The following is a 22772-nucleotide window of genomic DNA, read 5'->3' on the forward strand; positions in this document are numbered from 1 at the left end:
TTAACAATCTCACCTGAGGGCTCCTGTCTTATTTGCCCCCCTATGTATGTGTGTGTGCATCCGTGTGTGTGTGTGTGTGTGTGTGTGTGTGTGTGTGTGTGTGTGTGTGTGTGTGTGTGTGTGTGTGTGTGTGTGTGTGTGTGTGTGTGGTTTGTGGTGTGTGTGTGTGTGTGTGTGTGTGTGTGTGTGTGTGTGTGTGTGTGTGTGTGTGTGTGTGTATCCATGTATGTGTGTGTGCAGATCCTGCCTGCGTCGTGTGACATGCTGCCCTCCATGGTCCTGCTGTTCAGGCTGCTGGACCTGACGGGGGAGCGGAGCCAGGCCGGCACCACACTGGGCTGGGCCGCCTTCCCTGTCTGCCACGCCACCCTCACAACTGTCCAGGGGCGCTTCAAGACCCCCATCCTCAGGGGGCTCCCGCACCCCCACCTCGACCAGTTCCGCAAGATAGAAGGCCTTATGTCAGCCGACCTGGACAACTGGCTGTGTAACCTGTACTTCCAGGTGTGTGGGTGTGTTAGTGTGTGGGTTGATGGTAGCGTGTGTGAGGGAGAGTGGGCGAAGGAGTTGTTTCCGTGTTTGTGAGTGTGTGTCCATTTCAGTTGGGAATGTTGAGCCCAGGGGCTATGGACAGTCACCTGATTTGAACCATTATCAGAGAAGCTGGGTGGTTGGTATGAGGGGACATTATGTGTGGTAAATGGTTTTAGCTGAGAAATTGTAAATTGGCCCCAGATTGTAAATAAACCACATATTTACTAAACATATCCGGATGCATTTGAGGTGATGCATTGATCCAATTACTCAGCAGCTTAATTTAATTAAAATACAGAACAAAGGTTTCTCTATTTACAGTTCCTCTGCATTTTTTGTCCCAAGTGTATTTTTCCGATCAATAGGAATAATTATCGCAACTAATATCTAGTGGTTTTAAGACATAAAGGAGTAGCCGTACAGACAGTCATTATTGATGCATTGCAGTAGACGTGTAGAACACAAGTAGCAGTGACATCACCACTGTTATCAATTCTAAATGTATCATTGCATCATGCACTCATTCCCGCTCTGTATGCCCCCTCCCCCCCTTTCCGTAATGGCTCTACAGGTGAGGAAGCTCCCCAGTGGCAGCTCCAGAGGGGATGAGGAGCACAGTGTCACCCTGCAGATCCCTCCTCTCCTCGTCCCCCCTTCGCCCCCCCAGGCAGGCCCAAGCGACTCCAGCCCCAGCCGGGGGAGAGGCGGCGTCAAGCCGTGTCACCGGGGGTCCCCTCTCCACCTGTCTGCCTCACACTCCTCCTCTGCCTGCTCCTCCTCCACTCTGCCAGGTAGGGCTCCCCCACCGTCACCCCCACCACCCCCTACTGCCAGCGGCCACAGTGGGGGACAAATTAAACCTAATGTCACAGACAGAGTGGCAGGTCTCCATGGCTGTCAAAGGAGGTGATTGTGCTCTGAGGCAGGTCCTTGGTGTTTATCATGTGCTATTATTAGTTACTATGTATTGTCAGTATTGCTATTGTATTGCTAGATATTGCTGCATTGTTGGAGCTAAAAACAGAAGCATTTTGCTGCACCTGCGATAACGTCTGCAAAATTGTACGTGACCAATAAACTTTGATTTGATTAATATATTTGCAAAATACATTTCAACCAGTTATAGTACCAGAGTGTATTACTAACATTGCCCATTTCAAATTAGATTGAACATTTCATTCCATTCTACACAACAAACAAACACTCATAACTAGAAGGATGTTATGCAATGGAAACTATGGAATAGATCAAATGTTTTATTAAAATGAGGAAACGGCTAGTTCTCTAGCAGGAACTCATATAACCTCTCCGTGCGCCATTAGCATATTCATATTTTGTTCTTCTGTGGATGTGGATGTGCTCAATGTGTTTGGGAAACAACAGATGAGAAAACCCCCAGCCTCATGCTGAGATAAAAGTCATAGGACATGTTGCATGTATTCAAAAGATACACTAAGTATGATTTGAATTCTAGTGGTAAGTTCGTACTGCACGCGAGTACAAGCAAACAACAACAACCACCTAAAAACACATTTCGTAACACTTGGTTTGACAGCACAATGCTGAAGCCAGTGTGGCTCACACATTTTTGTTCTCCTGAAGTATTTGGCATTTTTTATGCAGAGAACTGATTCTCATGGCATGGGGTGTTTGTCTAGTACACAGCCTGTCCAGTTGACACCACAGTATTGTGAAATCTTTGAATAGTTTATTGTTGCCACTTAAGCTTTACTTTAGATATGAGGACTTGTGATTTATTATAACTCATTGATGAAATGGGAATCTCCTGGTATGGGAATGTCCTGGCACTACAGTCCTAGCCTGGTCCCAGATCAGTTTGTGCTGTATAGCCAACTTCTATGGTCCATTTGGCATGACAATGACCATAGGAGTTGGCTATACAGCTCAAACAGATCTGGGACGAGGCTACTAAAGTCCCTCTTCAGTACGGTCACATGGATGTGTTTCTCAGCTGAAAGGACAGGCAGGTGGAAAAGAGTAACATCGTCCATCTGTAGAGAGGAAGTGAATAATACCGGCCTGCTATTACCAATGATAATGTGGCCAGTTTCTCACTTAAAACACACTTCTCTTGTTTCCCCTGGTTTTCAGGTCAGGCAACATCCTGGCCAACGTCAGAAATCAAACATAGGCTCATTTGGTATTGATCTAGTACAAAGACGACCAGGCCTCTGTTATTAATACATCACTTTTTTTGGCAGGGCGCTCATCTTTATTTAACAGTCCTCGAAAAAGTTTCTGGGGTAGTGCTGGAGCTTTAAACATCAGACGGGCGTTTTAATTACAAATGAGTTGTGACAGGTCTGCTGGGTAGCAACCTGGCCCATTTTAAACGTGATGTCGGCTGACAGCTCGAGCCGTGTTCTCCGAGTGTTCTTCGAGCGCCTCAACATGTGGAAGAAATTGGTCTTTTACATTTCACAGCTTGTCACTTCCTCTGCAGTGCGACCCTTGACCTCCCACTGAGATCCTAACACCCCACAAGGGAAGTGTCCCCGACAAGAGCATTCTGGGAGATTTATGTTCTGCCACACAGGCAAAGTACCAGTCCTCCACACCCACCTCCTCTACTCTACAAAAAGAAAGAGGGGGGAACAACAGAGAAAATTCAGGTGAGGAGGTGGCTGGAGAAGAAGTGAACCTGATCCGTACCTTGAGTAACGGATCAAAAGGTGTCCCTCACAGCACCTCGCGGAGGCCCGTGAAGGCACCGCTCCGTAAGTCTAGCTGACGTTTGTGTCACATTTGCATATGGATCCTTTCACGTTGCATTACTTCTCGGAGCGGAGTTATGATATTCAGATGGAGAGATTACGTCAAGCTCTGAGGAGAGAGATTGGATAGACAACTTTAACCTAGCCCACAACTGGAAATCAAATTCAGAGAGGAAAGAGAGGAACAAATTATTTCTGTTATCCAGCACTCTGTCAAAGTCGGGGGCCTCAACCATTTCCTTCCATTTGGAGGAAGCTCTCTGTTTTTGATGTATAGAGATTCCTTTTTCTTTCTGTGAGTGTAACGCCAGAGCTTTTCTCATTATGTGCTTCCCTCAGAATCAGGACAAGTATATGGAGACCTCTTGTCATAGGATAACACACACATAGTCTTACTTGACAGTCAGACTGAAAGTTGTGCGTTCCTGGGGCCTTAAGTTAATTAATCTCCCTCGCATTATCACAGCCCTGGATGAGGTGTCTATTACAGACAAGAAAGTGACTGACAACCCCATCCTTGATGACTATACCAAATAATAGATTTGACAAGTTTGGAGAAATTATGAAAAAACGCTGATGTATAACCATTCTTCACTGTTGACTTTGTTGTGTCAGAAAAGTAAACTTACCATATGAGAATCATAATCCGGTTTTACTTTGTTTGCTCCGTGCATATCGAAGTCTATTTGCCTTTTTGAACACACGAGAGTCGCCAGAGGCGGTGTGGGTTAACTGACCTTTCACATTAACTGAATGATCCGGTTACACTTGAGTTTGTTTGAATCCAAATGACTAATTAGATTAGGCCTGTGTTCTATGATTGCCGTCAGTGGATCAGTAACTGGATGCAGAGGATCAGAGTTGAGAGGGTTTAGTTTTGTGTTGTTGCTTTTCTCCCCCTCGTTTTGCCAATGCATCATACTGCATCATAATACCCCCCCTGAGCACAATTTCGAGGATTTTTCATCTGTCTCTGGAACGCTGCCCTGAACATTCAGGATAAAGGTCCCTCAGGGTTAGGGTATTGGTCATTCCATTCAAACTTTACCACTACGTTATATCGTTATAACCTTATATCTCTACCAGTCTGTGATGGTCCCCCAATTAATGTTGCACTGTCCATATTCTATATTGATGTTTTATTGTTATGTCAAAGCCTGTTTGTATAGATACAAGAGTAACCCCACAAAATGAATGTTACAGATTGGGACAAACAGAACCCAAGGGGAACACTGTTTAGTTTAACCCCCCACATCACATACATACAGCATGTCCTTTATGCTAATGAATGAACAGAGATGGAGATGTGAAGTGTACTTCAACAAGATAATTTTATTAATCACCGCTATAATATTCCAACATGTTATCCAAGCTTCAAGTGAGACTGCAAAGATCCGTGATCCTACTTCGAGTTGCGTCGTCGAGTAAACAATGTTACGTTCGAATAACCACATCGCTGTGAGTCGAAACAATCGCTGAATATAAAACCCCGCCACCGAATACCGGCAGCGAGGGCACTCTCGGGTAATCAATGATTCACTGACCTTGGCTCCGCGGTCAACTTTGGACCAATCACAGGGCAATTAGAAGCCCAGGTGAGTGGAAAGGGCTCGGCTGGTCGGCTTTCACTAGCAGTAACGGACTTCTCAGTGTGGTGGACCCGGGGCCATGTTTTCCAGCCGAGGTCTCTCTCGCTCTCTCTCTCGCTCTCTTCCAGCTCTCTCTCTTCCCCACTCTGTCTGTCTCTCTCTCCCAGTTCAGAGAGAACCAGCTGGATAACAAGGAAGCTGTTGTTCTACCCTCGGAGCAACACTGGGGTTGTGGCAGCAGCCCTCCAAGTTCATGGACATAGCCTATAGCTGTCAACACTGTGCTAATTCTGGCCCAACACCATCTGAGAATCAGGGTTGGTGAATTAAACCCGAAGCTGCAGTATGGTGCTCTCTCTTCTCTCCTCTCTTTCTTTCTCTCTCTCTCTCTCCGTCCACAGCGGCGCTGGTGTTTTAACACACAAACAATGACAATGAATTTGTCCTCTAACAGTGAGTGAGCTTATGTCAGACCTCAGCTGTACCGCTTAACTGCATGCCCGTCACTTTCTGCAGTACTTCCAACCCGTAAGCAAGGTACTTCTGAGTTTGTATTATTTTGATGTAACTACTTTGTTTAATATATTCTTATTTTTCTGGAATTCATTATAATTTTAGGACCTATAGCAAAGAATTATACTCATTGTCTGTTGAATGCATTTGAAAGTAAAGGCATGTTAAACACACCCAAGTTTGTGAATAATGTTTGTACATTTGACTACAAGGGTCATTGACTCAGTGCCATTCTGTTATTGATTCTCTTACACCTTCTCAATTTCCATCTCTGTCGGTCTCTGGCTTTTCTATGAGGAGACATTTTTACCTTTATTTAACAAGGCAAGTCAGTTAAGAACCAATTCTTATTTACAATGGCAGCCTACCCTGGTCAAACCCGGACGACGCTGGGCCAATTGTGCGCCGCCCTATGGGAGTCCCAATCACAGCCGGATGTGATACAGCCTGGATTCAAACCAGTGCCTCTTGCACTGAGATGCAGTGCCTTAGACCGCTGCGCCACTCGGGAGAACTTACATCTCATGTTTGACTTATAGTACAGTAACTGTCACAGTAAAAAAAAAAAAAAATGAATTCGGTTGACAGCACACATAAAGACTTAACTATGCAAGCCAGAGTTAAATAGTTATGCAATCACATGACAGATCAGGGAAAAAATAACATATTCTTCACTCTGAAAATAACAGATATAAGCTTATTACCTCGTAACTGTAGGCATTCCTAATGTTTACCAGCAAAGCCCTGGTAATTAAGAACTACATCTGGGTTGGAATTAAATCTGATGTCAGTCTCCGAAACCAGGAGGAAGCTGAACAGTCTTGCCATTAAGTACACTTTAGCCGTCAGACGGATTTGCTGATATGTCGCCTATATTTAAAGGTTATTATTACTGATATATTTAATCCCGCAGCAAGAGAGAAAAATTATATCATCTCAGAGGTTTCCATATTTATTATATAGATGTGACTGGCTGCAGAAGAAGACGAGAAAAAAAGCGATGAAAAAAAGTTTCACATAGTGAAATTTTTACATGTATCAAGCTAAGGTTTACTTAATTAGAACCTCCAGGCAATGCAAGAACCCTTTTTTAAATTCTGTGAATGTTAATATGCTAAATAATGCAAAGCTCCGGCTCTTCAAGCATGAGACACACATCTGGCGGCTTACCATTTAAATTACAGCAAAAAAATGAGAGAGAGAGAGTGAGAGAGAAAAGAAAAAGGGGAGGAAAAAACACTTCAAAAGTAATTTTCCAAAGGAAAGAAGAATGGAGAAATGTATTACAACCAAATTTAATTTCTTTTTCGATTTTTCATCATGTCTAATTGCATGCATTAGAGCGTTCAGGCTCGGAAGGTTTGGCTTCTTAGATTGTGGGAGATGTGTGTGCAGGGACGTTTCATAAGTCTCTCTCTTTCTCTCTGAGGAAAATCAGCCTCTTAGACTTTGTTGCTTTTGCAAACTCTCCTGACAGAACAACGCAACAACTTTACTACCTGCCTCTGACTATGATCACTACACACCACACATGTGCAGTATGCACCACTGGAAGTGGGAAGAAATATTTTAACAATATTGCAATCATGTGTTGATTGTTTTATTTTAGGAATAATCTACATGATTTTGAAACATTATTTGGTAATTTTATAGTCAATTATGCAGGACGATTTTATTGATTGGTTGCTTAAATAAAATATGTCCTTTTGATTGATAAAATAGTGATTTAACAAATATTTGCAACAGTGGAATTTGTATTTTTTTATATCCCAATTTAAATTGTATTTCATTTTTCTTATTTGAGTTACTAGATACTGTATGACAAATAGGTGTTAGTCAATATGTAAGTTACCAGATATATAGACATGCTGTTTGTGTGTATATAATCATTGTTTCATCCTACTGTTTACTGACGGTTTGAGATTTTTTAGCTCAAATACATTTTTTTCCCCCAAACTTTTTATTGCTTGTTTTCTTTTTTAACAACCTACCTGGTCAACTCCTACCAGCACTCCTACAGTAAGCAGAACTAGGATAAAACATGTCTTCATAAATCAGACATAAATAATTGTGTTACTGTACTTTCTCTCTCTTACTGTTGTTGCCAGATGTGCTTTGCTCATAAAAATAAAAATGAATCTTTCTTTTTTTTCTCTTTCTTTCACTCTTATATGGCAGGGAAGAACTCCACAGTAGTGGTCCCTGAGAAAATAGAGGAGATGAGAGATCCCTACACAGAGAAAGCAGAGACATGGATGCACTACAAGGTAACAATGTGATTTAGGAAAAATAATTTCTACCCCCCCCCCCCCCCACACACACACACAAACCGTCTCCAGCCCTACACACACCTCCCGTCGTTATTATCTGAGATTTGTCAAAATATATTTCACACTAACAGGTATTTTTTCGGTCTTCAAAGCCAGTTTTGATCTGCTTGACAAGCCAAAGCAGCTGAAATTCTGTGAAATCAGCAATGCCAGCCAGACCTTTTTATTGCTCCGAACACGCCTCTTCCTGAGCTACAGAGGACTTAAGCTAAATGAACCAAAGCCTAGTACGTTACCTGCCATACTTTGAAGTGGTAATTGCAGAACTACTTTTCTTTGCTGATCTGGCATTGCTGTCTCAAGTTTTGCTTTGCTATTGTGCCCTCCTTTGTTGTTGTGATGTTTTGTTGTGATGTTATTGTGGTGATGTTATTGTGGTGATGTTATTGTTGTGATGTTGTTGTTGTGATGTTGTTGTGATGTTATGGTTGTGAGGTTGTGGGGTTGTTGTTGTGATGTTGTTGTTGTGATGATGTTGTTGTGATGTTATGGTTGTTACGTTATAGTTGTTACGTTATAGTTGTGATGTTGTTGTGATGTTATGGTTGTGAAGTTATAGTTGTGGTGTTTTGGTTGTGATTTTGTTGTGATATGGTTGTGTTGTTGTGATGTTATGGTTGTGATATGGTTGTGAAGTTAGAGTTGTGATGTTGTTGTGATGTTATGGTTGTGAAGTTATAGTTGTGATGTTTTGGTTGTGTTGTTGTGATGATATGGTTGTGATGTTGTTGTGATGTTGTTGTTGTGATGTTTTTGTTGTGATTTTGTTGTTGTGGTGATAAGATTGTGATGTTGTTGTTATGTTGTGGTTGTGGTGATATGGTTGTGATGTTGATGTTGTGGTTGTGATGTTGTTGTTGTGATGTTGTGTTTGTGATGTTGTTGTGACGTGGTAGTTGTTGTAGCAGATGATGCATAAACACCACATGAGCTCCTATCCACCTCACACTCTTCCCAAGCCTTTATTCCTCAAGCTCCCCTCTACAGCCGCGTTACAAGTGGCTCTTAGTCTCCAGACGGCCAATAATCAGCACTGCTGACCTCTTAAATGAATAAGTTTGTTGATATGAGGTGTTCTTTTTTCTGAAGCCACAAAGCTGCAGGGTTTTAAACGCTGCTAACTCTGTCAAATGTCACCCGGTTGAAGCCAGTTGTCTAATGATTAAGTGCGGTGATCTCAAACCTGCCCCAACCTGGGCGCGGGGGATCAAATTTCAGCCCCCTCTCAACCTACGGTGCCAGGCTAATTAAAATGTATTTTCTCCAGGCGACCACTTCAGCCCAGAGGGCAGGAATCGCAGTGGAAAATCTGGCTCTTAAGATATTGCATTAAATGTATTGTAGAGACACCAGAGAACATTGTGGTTTATATATCTCCTGTGTTTTTTCTCCTCTTCTCTCTCTGTCTCTCTCTCTGTCTCTCTCTCTCTCTCTCTCTCTCTCTCTCTCTCTCTCTGTCTCTCTCTTTCTCTCTCTCTCTCTCTCTCTCCACCTTTTTTTATTGTGATCATCACTCTGGAATTCACACTTTCTTTGGCAAAGATTGCACTATGAAAACCAATGGGGCTTTTATAGGGGCCTTACCCTATTTACTACATCCTGGGCACAGTTCTCTCAGGTGGAGGAGAGAGAGAGAGAGACGGAAGGCTCTTTTTCAAACTAGGGAGCTGATTAACATAATCAGGAAGTATTTCACAACTTCTAGCTAGCAGACGGTCTAAGCCCACCCAAGGGCAAGGCAGCACTAGTTGACAGGACGAGGTAAAGCAAGCCGTTAACACATTGCCGGGCTTAACAAATAATATCAGGCGCTGAAGTACCTCTGCATGTGAAATATTTAAACCCACTTCCTACCTTCATTCTGACTGTGTTGACACTAGTCAACGACTAGTGTAAGTAACAGCAACAGCTGCCCTATAAGTTCTGCTGCATTTCTCCATCTACGCCTTGTTTCTCCCTCATCAAAGTTGCTCCTCTCCAGAGATGTGTTATTTGGTTGTCATTCAGTTCTGAGACTGGAAGAGAACAGTGGCTCAAAAGTGTGATGCACTGTCTCCATGTGATCCTCAGATAGATCGGGGCCCGTTTCCTGCTCTGCCTGCTTTGATTACAAACGACATCTGCATGTGTTGTCCCCCCCCCCCCCCCCAATTTGTGCTCTCCCCAACAGAAGAAGCCAATCAACAAGATAAATAGCTCGAGCGCCCATGTGAGAGGGAGCGCCGCACCTCCACCGCTTCTGCAGGGCCAGGCTGACAAACAGGAGACAGCAGCTCCGGCTGTAGCATCATCGGAGAAGAGGGAGAATCTCTGGGCTAAGGAGATGGAGGAGTATACGTTCTCCCTACAGTAAGTCTCACCACTCATTATACAACTTCCAGTCGCAGCGCGAAGGAAATGTGTGTGACGACAGCTTTTTGCCTCGCGGAAACGGGGCCCCATTTCAGCGCAGAATGTCTCGATAATAACTACTATAGAAACGATGGCACACTCACACATCTTAGGTAGTGCATTGTGAAGAAGACCAATTAAACAATGTATAGGGGGTGGATCAGCTTTAAATTGCAAATAGATTGTGGCTTCTATCAAAGTAATTGTCTGCATCAGTTCCAGTCCCCCATATATATATTTTTATATCTTTGTTTATAAAAAGTGAGTGACGATATCTCCAACCCCATCGTGGTTATGTATCTCCCCTGGTGCTATGGGGTAAGATCTTTTAAAGGGGTGCGCATGGCAACATTGGCTCATCACACATGCCTCTGTCACTGTGTGGTTAGTTGGTTTTCAATTCCCCTGCAATACAAACTGAATAAGAGGGTTGGGCAAATGTTTTCTCTTTATTGTGGCTTATAGCATTTGATTTTAATGAGAAAACAGGGATCTATCAAGCACAAACAGCCCAGGATACACATGGTATAAAACACCTCTGCCAAACACGTTTGAGAAAAAAATATTTTCACAGAGTATTGAAATAATATAAAAGGGGTATTGCTTATTTCAACTGGAAACAAAGTTTTGCAGGTATTTGTTTTTATTTCAGATTTGAGAACATAAATGAATACAAGGCGAATCTGCACCCATCACAATGAGAGGGAAAGCCTCACGCTCTCAGGGGATTAAAAAGGGGCCTGTGTTTCCTCATTTCAGAGTAGTTTGTAATTTATAGCTTCCGGTGGCATATTAAACAAGATCAGAGACTACACTCTGGCATCTCCCGAACACACCAGGGGAATTAAAATCATTACCACGACAACAAAAATGAAGCCACAAACATGACGACACAATGCTAAGTGAAGGGAGAGAAAAACACATAATGAATCTAACTTGTATGGGCGGACTATACGACGGGAAACATTTAAAGTGTGTTTTACTTTTACTTGAGGACACTTGGTTGATTATTCAAGATGTGTTAAGCTGTGGAACATATTACAATTTTGCCTTTATGCCCTATAATGCACTAAAGCCTTAGAAAGCTACTCCCATATTTATTACGTTTTAAGACCGAGCTCAAACTTCAAGCAGAGCTCACTCGCCCTACATTACATCTGTTCATCACAGCAATCATAGGCACTGATGTTGTCTTTCCTCAATATCCCAAACAGTTCTGCAGTGGTTTTTGAGTTATGCTGGGCATGTCTAGCACCTGAGGACTGTATGGGGAACAAGCATACGGGGATTCTTGTATTGTTTTATTCACCATTCCACTCTTCTTACTGTAATGATGTCATCTGTGATGCCGTGTGCTGGAGCTCTGTGTTCTATTCAGAATTTCTGGATTCATATTGGGGTGATTGAGGGATATTACTGCCATCTAGAGAACCACGAGAGACTGAGCCCATTGGTGAGAGCCTTGTTTTTAGGGCAAATCAGATATACACACCGCGCTCACACTGGCTACTATGAATATTGTTCAAAACATACACTACAGTATTTTGTATTTTCAGGTTGCAACTAACCTCAAGATTCTTATCCTCTTGACCATAACCTATTTGGTTTATGAAGGCATCTTGATGAAGCTCAAACAATATTCCCAGGAATATCATTAACATATCAAATTGCAAATCATATGCCAATATTGACCTTTCCTTTAAGATAATACACAATGCTGGATATTAATTCGACAAGAATGCCATTTACCCACACAAGAGCAAACACGCCGTGCACCATCGCTAACAAGAACTAGAGAATAAAGTCTTCCCTAAGATGAACCACTCTACTGTTTCTAACGAGGTAGAAATCAGTAACACCTTCTGGCAGATGATAAAAGACATTGAATGTTGTGTGTTGTACATAATATAGCGGGCCTACATAAATAATGTTTTCCATTTGAAGTTTTAGCTCAATGGGGCAGTATCTGGTTCAACCCTCTCTTTCTTGGAGTTTTGATTATATTCCCCTCTCAGTTTTATCCCCTTCGATTTGCATATCAAAAAGTAAGGTATTTGTTGCCAACCTCAAATGCAACTCATCCCAAAACATACGTCGCTGCACGATAATAACCGTTAACCATGAATTACAATTTCAAAGAAAAACACAATGCTCTTAAGTGCAAGTATTGACAATAACAGACAATTCCCCGCAAATGAAAAGGCAGGAATTTCCTACTCAGTTGATATCTGTTTGAAGAAACATGAAAGACACTCGCCGACCCTTCCACCTTATTTGATGTCTGCGAGTGGAGACTTCTTAAGCACCTTTCTCAAAAGAATGTGAGTGAATAAAATCAAAGTGTTTGATTAGTGTTGTAATTTGATACGGCCAATTTGCTACTGGATACCACTGCAACAACTTTCACTAAGGTAAACATATTTGAACTGACTACTATACATTTACATTAAAATTTTAGTCATTTAGCAGACGCTCTTATCCAGAGCGACTTACAAATTGGAAAGTTCATACATATTCATCCTGATCCCCCCGTGGGAATTGAACCCACAACCCTGGCGTTGCAAGCGCCATGCTCTACCAACTGAGCCACACGGGACCACTATAGCCTACTGTACTGACCAATAAACAATGTAACAATCCAACACAGCATTTTAAAGTTGGATCTGTATTTTTAGGACATTTCTGATTCCATATAAAATAGGAAATGAACAGGAAAGTGTTAGCTGCATTTACATTTATCTTTAACAGCCTCTTATTACCAACCTTAGTGGGCCACGCAAACTCCTCCTGATTTCATTGTAGTGGGTTTTGGTGTAATCTGTTGTGGCAGGAGTTGCCTTTTTATCTGTTAGCAAAGTTTTCATTGCATTTGTGAAACCCAACTTGAACTTTAAGATGATAACAGTACTTGAAGTTTAAACTGTGACCTCTACACATGAGCACCTCTAATAATATTAAAGACCCAATCAGCATTGACACAAGGGACCAGTACTCATGAGGAGCCAGTACTCATGAGGGGCCAGTACTCATGAGGGGCCAGTACTCATTAGTCAACTATATTGGTCTGGAGGACTACAGGTCATCACAGAAAACATATTTGTCCACAATCATCTGTCCCTCAAATGTGTTTTGCTTTCCCCCTCTGTTTGTGCATTAATTAGACTGCAGAGTGTGTCGCAGCAATGGTATCCAACTAAATATTTTTTTCTCTCGTTTTGGGGAAACCTGTTTTAATCAAACTCACTCTCACATAACAATTAGATCTAATTAGCCCAATTATCAAGACTCTAATTACACTGAAATGTACCCCCTAAATCTCATATCAATTATATCTGTGACTTTCCTGTTAGAGAAAGAGAAAGGGAGAAAGATAAGACAAAGTGTAGCGACACCCTTCGCCTCCAGAGGCCACAGGATGATGCAAGTATCCCCACAGTAGATTCAGTCCATGCTGAAACTGGTAGAGGAGAAGCTCTACTGTCTGATAGCGTTGTGTATGTCTCCTTATCGCTCGTTTGGATTTTGCACTGTCACATACTGTTATAGAGGATTGTTTCGACTTCAGTTTTATTTCTGTCGCAAATAATGGATTCCGACATTTTGAAGAATTACTGTATGTGCAGCTTTAGAAATTAGGTCGGTTCTGTTGAATTGATTTCTGGTATTTGAACTGTAGTAATCATTAATTTAAAGGCATCTCTCTCATGGGTGGTCAGAGGCCTTAATACTTTCTAAGGTCTTTATGATCCATCAGAGCATAGTTGACCCAGTGCAGTCTTTCTCTGTTCTGGTACCTTATCATCCATTAGCTTCCTTCCATTCATTCAGTCTACCATCAATGTAACAGTTGCACTGTTGCAGCACAACACCAAATGCTGCATGCTGCAGTCCATAGGGCATACGGGGGAAATCTCAGTAACTCTGTTTTGTTCCTCTGTGAGACTCGGAACCCTAACTGTTCTTATTGTGGCATTCCGTGGAGTCACCAGGAAGTCGGGAACACAGTGACCTACTTTCCCCTGCAGCCTGATGGGTTGGAGATCCACGCTTCCCTTCCACCCGTTCCCCGGCAGGGCTTGGCAAGGCGCCGCTTGAGTGCCTGCCTCTCCGGCTGTGTGTGTGACGACGAGAGGGGCTGGCCAAATACCGCCAGGTCACGAATCGACGACGCTCACCTGTTGGCGGGTTAGGGGGCAGCCCCTCTCTCCCTCTGTCGGCAACGCCGCTCTGCTTTTGGAAAGAAAAGGAAAGTAAGTATTTTTTTCTATGCCTGTCTGTTTGGAAATGGCTATGAAAACACATTGTGCTTTGTTATGGGTTGGTTATCTAAATATTGCACTGAAGTGCATCGCTGATTTGACAGTGCATTGACAAAAAAGACTAGTGCACACTGATGTAAACAACAACCAGAGAGGAACGACTGGAACCTGAAAGAGAGAGAGGGAGAGAGAGAGAACCACCTGAAACAACAACAACCTTCCTCAACGATCCCACATACTGCGCTACTCCAAACCAGAACCCAGCAGGGGTCAATCAAATCTGATGTAATGCTCGGTGGAGTTGTGGGTAGAGGTGACGAGCGGTCACCCACCACAGGTTCCCAGAGCCCTTTCCTGCATCCGTGGCCTGGGAGCACATGTTGCCTTCACCCCTCCGGGTCGCGCTAGATGTTGCTCCCACTTCAAGGAAATCAGCGCTGTCAGCTTTCTAACAGGCAGGTCCCTGCCCTGACGCCATTTGCTCGTCCCTGGCAAAGTGGGCATATGATCAGAGAAAGGCCCTCCTAGGCCTGGCAAGTCTGGTATCGTCTGGTCTGGGTCTGAGCTGTGTTTCCCACATTCCCTTTATGGGGCCTTGGAGAGAGAAAGAGAGAAACTGAGAAAGAGAGAGGAGATGTTCACAGTGCACAGAGGGCAGGGGCAAAGGTGAGGCTGCTCTGCCACTCTTTTCCAGTTCATTTGTCTTCACATGTTATCTGGATGACATGAACACTGAAAAATATTGCCAAGTCAATAAACATCTTGAAAAAGTTTGACTCATTCCAGTAGTTTTCCCAAAATTGTTTTTAAAACAATAAATTATGCTTGGATGGAAGTGACTTTTACAAGACAGAGACATACTGACTAATGTACTGCAGTACAAACATACAGAACACACTCTCCTTGTACAAATAAACACGGGATCCTGATTTTTCATTAGAACAACATTGCTGACGAGTTGCTCTTCTAATAAGCTGACAGGCTGTAACCGTTGATTTTATCAGCTGTCTGACAGACATATTTGTATATCTAAATATGACGTTGGCCGACCATTTTGGGTATTGTCCATTTTAGCCAAAGCACACTGTCTGAGCCATTGCTCTCCGACTGACCTGTTGTTACCTTTCCCTGTTCTCTGGGTAGTCATTGGATTCAATTATTTGCATTGGCAATGGCATGTGTGGCAATCGCTATGTTTGTAGGGTAGACTATTCCAGCGTTCTTTCCCCACACCAGTCTTTTACGTGAGTGCATGAGCTTTGTCGGTATGGGCTAGGTCGCTATTGTCAGTCTCACCCTTCGAAGGCTGGCCCGTTCCCAGTGTAAATCCTGTGCCTGACACACACACACTCTGGAGCTTTCTGTGGGCCTGGAGCCCCATGGCTCTGGGATTAGTCTGCCAATGGGCCCTGATGGAAGGATGCAATCTTAGTTGGCCAATCATCACCACCACCTCCCTCTCCTGCCTACACCCCCCTCCATCCTTTACCTACACCCCCCTCCATCCCCTACCTCTACCACAACCTTCCCCTACCTACACTCCCTAACCCTGAACGTCAACCATCACCACCTTCCCCTACCTACACCCCCCTAACCCTGAACTGGTGGTGAGATAAGAGAGAGAGAAAGTGAGAGAACGAGGGGGGAGCGTGATGGAGCTTTGACACACCAACACGCCTGCTGGGAGCGTGTGCAGTGGCATGTGGGGTAGCGTGATGTGCAACCTGCCTGGCGCAGAGAAGAGCCTCACACATGCATGCTGGGAATGCAGCAGCTCTTGTTGCTCCTCTCTCTATCTCCCTCTCACTCTCTTTCTCTCTCTCTCTCTCTCTCTCTCTCTCTCTCTCTCTCTCTCTCTCTCTGGTGACAATGTCCTGCAGTTATGAAGACAAGGTCACGAGGAGAATGAAACTACGTGTTAAATACTGATGCAATTCTCAGGAGGCTTCTTGGGGCCTCCCAGTGTACATCACCCAAATAGATCTCTCCAGAGCACTTGTGATTAGTTGTTTCCCCTGCCATAATCAGAGGGGTTATTAAACTGCAGCGATACCACACCGCAAAGCATTGGATTGTTTTTTAAAGGTCAGAATTATACTTAGGTGATGGAAAACAACCTGCTTTGGGATGCTAAGTGCTGTGTTTATAGAGGGGGAGAGTAAGGGTAGCCCCTTTGGTTTGTTGATCCCAGGTGCATGCGAATCCTAATGTTTCCACCGCTATTTATGGTTCGCTATGGGACCTACCATTTCCATGTTTTAATCCTAAATCCATCAAGTCTATAAAAAGGCCACATGTTGCATTTTGGGTTGAAAAACAGGGAAGAATGGCTACCTCATGTAAACAAGCAGGCCTGTTCTCATGAACGAGGCCAAAACACGTTTCGGGGGGATATTTGGCTTGGGTAGAACCTTCCTCTGACTACCCTTTCTCTCTGCCAGTTCTGTAGCAATATTATAGCGCTAGCGTTTCATTGGTTCTCCTACACTTGCCTTGCATGTAAGAGCCTCCTCCTCGCATTAAAAAAGGCCCAGGCAGCTATTAGTCAAACAAGGCCTCCTAATTAAGTGGAACATATTTTTTCACTACTTCTGATTAGGTTAGAGAGCCCAGGCTCCCAGTCCCTCTCAGCTGCAAATAATTCTGATAATTTGGCAGTACGGGCATTATGCTATTCTAATTATATGATGTACTCCAATTCTACAGCTGAGTCACGATGCCATAATTCTCTTTACTATACCCCAAATACCTACTGCTTTCCCATTTTCTCAATGAAAATCATTTATGTGTATCTTGCTTTGCCAGTGTCCTGGAAATGGGGCAACATATAAAACTGAAGATGTTAAGGTAATTGTAGGGGTTGGGAGAAAAAGAAAACAATGTTAAGTTAAACATTGAGAAAATTGAGCACATTTAAAAAATAACAAATAAAACTTCTTATAAGATGATATCAAGATGACTTAATTAACCGAAAGCCTCGGTTATGGCCTCGCGGGCATGCTGTTGTGGGCTTTTTTACGTCCCTTTTTTTGGCTGCTTTTAGAAAAATACCACCACTGCTGGACCATATGATTATCATTTAATATATCTTATGGGAGAGAGTGTATTTGGGATTTTCACTTTGTTTTTGTTAAGAGGTTTCATAGCTTCCTGCTTGACTTCAACCCACCTGCTCCAGATTTTTACATGCCAACATTGTTCAATCTATTACAGATACTTCTACCCCAGAAGTAGAAACACCTAGATATTTCTAGTGGTAACTATTTTTGCCATTACAAAGGCTCTTTAAAAATGTGTACACAGTGATGTAATGTTGTCCCATGGCTTGCAGAGTTACCTCCCCCCGCTTGACCCAGGGGACACGGCACGCAGTGACAGTGATGCCAGCCTGACTACAATATTGTCCCTAGTTAATTGTCAGCAGCATTAGAAAGGTCAGGCTGTTGGAATCACATAGTGCCCCTCGCTGCTTTGATTGAAGCATTCATTCCCAGCTCGTGTTTTACCAGGAAGTGTTTTTTTAAAGCTATCAAGGGTCAGATTAACTAGGTGACTTTCTCTCTCTCCTACAGATGTAGGATCTTAAATTGACCTATATTGTCACAGTAAAATAATCCTGCAGCAGCAGGATTTGAACATTAAGTCCATAATGTTGCTTGATAGGTGGTTAGGCTATTAGCTGGCCAAAAGTAGGTTACATGAAAAGTGCAATACTGTTAATATAACTGTGTGTTAGTGTGGGTTTTCAGTGAATTTATGTAAATCACAAAGCTCATCTGCATTTCCTGCGAAATGTTTCAGCAACAAAAGAGTGATCAAATTAAGATCCAACATCTGTAGGCCAGGTTTAGTCTGCTGTCAACTATAGATAACAATCTTAGTTTACTGTCACTGTAGAAAATAAATGCTGTTCTACTGCGCGTGTGTGTGTGAGTGTGCAATGAGCTGCAGTGGTGTTGAGGAGCATATGCACCCTTCACTGTGTGACGACCCTTGACTTAAGAAAAAAGCCCATCAGCTGTTGAGGAGGAGACAGTCATGTCTTGTCTCTCTCTCACTTCAAAGAACCAGGTACTGTAACTCAGTGCAGTGCAGGCCTGTGAAATCCTCCTTGAAGTTCAGGCACGCTTTGGATGTGTTGTGTAAAACACGTCGCCATAAAGAAGACATACACTGTGATATTGCTAATCCCGCGATTTACCATCAATCACCAAAAAAGCATAGCTCTCTTTCCACCACTCAGCGGCTTGACGCTCGCTTTAAGTGAGACTGCTTGAGTAAAAAACATAGAGAGAGACGGAAGGAGAGGGAGCATGCTTGCTTTGTTTGAAAACTGGGAGTTAGAAAGATACTTTGACTTTGAAGATATTTGCCTGTAAATCTTGTAAAGTGAGTGTAGCTGCTGCACCAGTGGAGCATAAAAGCTCTAGTGTTAATTTATGCATGTGTTCTCTAATACACTGCAGAGGAGCAGCAGGCCCGTGTGTAATGTGTGTGGTTGGGGCCCTTAAGTGGAAGTGACATAGTACTTTGGTTCCAGGATGGTATTATTACATTCTTAGCTGGTTTTTGCTCAGATAACTTTGAAAACCCATGTTGTCCTCAGTTGTAAGCTATAGAAGCTGATTGGAAATCGGTCTGTATATGGTTTGCCATTATGTCAGACAAACCTTCTGAAATTCAAAGGAAAAACAGTTCCCTTGTCCTGGCCTTGCTTACAGAAAATAAAATGTAAACAAGGATGATATGTCATTTTTTTCGTCAGTCCTATCTTTCCACTTTGCTTAAAAACGACAGTATTTTTTACTTACATCACCGATATGCATTCAGCGTGTGAAGAAACAATAACATTATGGGGCATTTGGCGAACTGTCTAGCTAGTGTTTCTTTAAAAAAACATCTGCAGATAAGAATCTGTTCCCCAGCAATGGGGCCCCCCCCCCACAAAAAGAAGTGACAGCAAATAACTTAATCCTACAAATAAATGATAAGTCTGGTCTTTAAGTGGCCCCAGATTTAGAGCCTTAACTGACGGGGGGACGGGACGGGGGGGTTCTCAGGGTTACCTTCTTTCGGGCTCCCACCCCTGCAGCCATCTCCGCATAAATCAGCTTTAAACTCCACGCCACACTATCTCCCTGCAGTACTGCCATCATTACCCATGCCAACTTAAAGGCTTAATACGTGTCCCTACTCGCTGCTTACTTTATACTATTTTGCTATTTTTAAAGAGCATGGCGTTCATGTTCGTGGTATATCATATATGTAGAGAAAGATGCTCTCTTGTAACATTCAACTGGAGAGGGGTGTGTTGCAACGTTATCCAGAGTTGAAGCTATATGATTTTATTCATGGAGAGTTGTGTTCGATTATTAGTGTATGCAATGCTAATCTTCTTTGAAAACTGAGAAATATACTACAATCAACTCCAATGAAAATAACCTGGGGGGGGGGGGGGAATAATATATATATATATATATATATATATATATATATATATATATATATATATATATGTAAAGTGTTGGTTCCATGTTTCATGAGCTGAAATCAAAGATCCCAGTCCATACGCACAAAAAGTGTATTTCTATCAAATCTTCATCTTCTATCTATTTCTATGCCACAGATTGGCATTGCGTGCAATTGGCATGCAATGCATGGCATTGGCATTGTGCCTTTTATTGTCCACCAGAGCTTTTGCCAGATAATTGAATGTTCATTTCTCCTAACATAAGCCCCTTCCAACATTGTTTTAGAGAATTTTGTAGTACGTCCAACTGGCCTCACAACCACAGACCATGTGTAACCACGCCGGCCCGGGACCTCCACATCTGGCTTCTTCAACTGTGGGATCGTCTGAGACCAGTCACCCGGACTGCTGATGCAACTGAGGAGTATTTCTGTCTGTAATACAGCCCTTTTGTGGGGAAAAACTAATTCTGTTTGGCTTGGGCCTGGCTCCCCAGTGGGTGTGCCTGGCTACCAAGTGGGTCGGCCTATGCCCTCCCAGGCCCACCCATAGCTGCACCCCTGCCTAATCCATAGATTAGGGTCTAATGAATTAATTTCAAATAACTGATTTCCTTATATGAACTATAACTCAGTGAAATCGTTGGAATTGTTGCATGTTGCATTTATATGTTTGTTTAGTATATATGGAATAGCTTTTTCACATATGAAATAGTATATACGTTATGTCCACAATATGTATCTTTGAATGTATGCACTGTATAGCTTTGCAATAAGGCGTGACATTGGAGTGAAAATCCTTCTTCTCATCACACCCCCTCTCCCTGCTATTTAAATATTGTACTTTTGGTAATTGGAGGTCCCACAATGAAATCAATTCAGTGGGTGATAACAGATTTCACATCGCGTTACCCATTTGGCTTTGAGTAGCCCCCTTGTGTGGAGACAGCTAAAAATATTCCTATTCATGCATCATCAATATCTTCATTACAAGAAAGATGGGAGTCAGGTTGTATTTGCAGTTCCTCCGTAATGCCTCTTGACAGGGTATCATCTTGCCTATGTCTGTGACACATAGCTTTTTTGTCTACTGTGTAATTTTACTTTTGCCGACGTGCGAAAAGCCTTTCTGTACCACGCCACGAAGCCAGAGTCGTGATAAGGCCTAGAATGATACAACTGACCTTTTTCCAATGACAAAACAGCAAGTAGAGACAAAATACATGCACTTTGTTAAAAACTCACAGCATTTAGGTTATAACACACTAAGTTTACAGTATGGGATTCATGAATACGTGCATTGACAGAACGCAGTAGTATTTTCCCCAGTAATTGACTTGTATGCTACGTAGTTTATCCTCACTGTACCAGTTTGTTTCAGAGTGCTGCATGAATATTTATCTACAGTCTATAACTGTTGACTGGGCATTTTCTGAATGAAAGCGAGCTCTCCCACATGGAAAGAACTTGAAGCGATCTCTCGTGTTTATCTGCAAGGAAACCTGAGAACTTAACACAAATAATTTAACACTTCACAGAGTGCCTTCCTCCGGGGTTTGGTTGATGATCACTTTTAGTTTATTGTGACTTGATTTAGGAAATTACCGGCCACATCCTGTGACTTAATATTGGGTGAATTACGCTCCACTGGACTCAAATCTAACAGTACAGTTGGATGAGGGGATGGAGAGAAACAATTGATTATTTTTGCTTTTCCTCTTTAGGCATTATATGCAAACCATTTCCCTGGGTACACACTACAAAGTGAATACCAAGCATCTTTGGGAACAGAAAGATGGCTAGACGTATGGATGTCCACGGGCCATTGCCTGGAGAAATATTAGGATGCACCTTCGCCTTGTTTGACTCTTCTCACACTGACAAAGGGACATGTTGTGTCTTTAGCCGTGTGTGTGTGTGTGTGTGTGTGTGTGTGTGTGTGTGTGTGTGTGTGTGTGTGTGTGTGTGTGTGTGTGTGTGTGTGTGTGTGTGTGTGTGTGTGTGTGTGTGTGTGTGTGTGTGTGTGTGTGTGTGTGTGCTAAGTTTGGAGATGGTAGGGGAGACTAGAGCCCTGTTGAGAAAGGCTCTTATGTTCTCAGTCTTGTCCTAATGTGGCGTTCCAGTTTTCCATGCCAGGTCATTACTGGCCCAGCAGCACCCACTCTCTCCTCCTCTCCATACAAACTCTCCATCTGTGCCCTCTATATGAAAGAGAATGGCTGAGCAGGAGCAGGGCTGCACTGAGGAGAGAGAGGTGCACTGTGGAGAGAAGCTGAGCAGGAGCAGGGCTGCACTGGGGAGAGAGAGGTGCACTGTGGAGAGAAGCTGAGCAGGGGGAGGAGGGGCTGCTGAGAGATGCGAGAGAGAGAGGCCTGTGTGTGTGTGTGTGTTTGTTGTTTCCAGGCCCTGCACTCTCCTGCTGTCGTCTTTCTAAATCTCTCTCGTGTCTCCCTCTCTCCCTGTATATCCGAGTATACACTGTATATACTGTATGTGTGATGTTTTTTCCAGGCCTGTGCTCTCCTACAGAGGGCTGGGCGGTGGCGGCACCGGCAGTGGTAGCAATGGTGGGGCTGCTGAGCGTACACATTTGGCTCTCCGCATGATCCCGTCAGAGCTGGGCCTGTCACCGCGGCGCTGGGGCTGGCGCTCCTCCTCAGCAGCAGCAGCAGCAGCACAGCTCTGCCTCATTATGCCGCTCCTGGCTTTGATCTGGTTTGCGAGGCTCTACCTGCATTACTGCAGCCAGTGGCTCTTCCTCCAGGCCATCGCAGTTCCTGTCAACAAGTGAGTGTGCTTCCTTTGATATCCTCCTCTCTCCGAGGAGGTGGAGGAGGAGGAGTGATTGTGTGTGTGTAGAGAGAGTGCATGGGAGAGGAGAGAAGAGGCGAGAGCTAGCACAGTGCAGTGGAGTTGTGTGTGTGTGTGTGTGTGTGTGTGTGTGTGTGTGTG

The 22772-nt window shown here is 43.3% G+C and overlaps 1 protein-coding gene across 1 annotated transcript in view; it reads left to right on the top strand.

The window, feature by feature from the left end:
* Positions 1-222: 222 nt before the first annotated feature.
* The window catches only part of ofcc1 (orofacial cleft 1 candidate 1), a 61340-nt gene continuing 38790 nt past the window's right edge, over positions 223-22772 (top strand). The window contains exons 1-7 of the mRNA XM_055930391.1: positions 223-504; positions 1106-1440; positions 2647-2668; positions 3041-3272; positions 7550-7638; positions 9872-10050; positions 22332-22607. Coding sequence (XP_055786366.1) covers positions 223-504; positions 1106-1440; positions 2647-2668; positions 3041-3272; positions 7550-7638; positions 9872-10050; positions 22332-22607 — 1415 coding nt within the window. The remainder of the gene's footprint in view (positions 505-1105; positions 1441-2646; positions 2669-3040; positions 3273-7549; positions 7639-9871; positions 10051-22331; positions 22608-22772) is intronic.

The sequence above is a fragment of the Salvelinus fontinalis genome, chromosome 7 (genome assembly GCF_029448725.1).
Source record: "Salvelinus fontinalis isolate EN_2023a chromosome 7, ASM2944872v1, whole genome shotgun sequence".
Lineage (NCBI taxonomy): Eukaryota > Metazoa > Chordata > Actinopteri > Salmoniformes > Salmonidae > Salvelinus > Salvelinus fontinalis.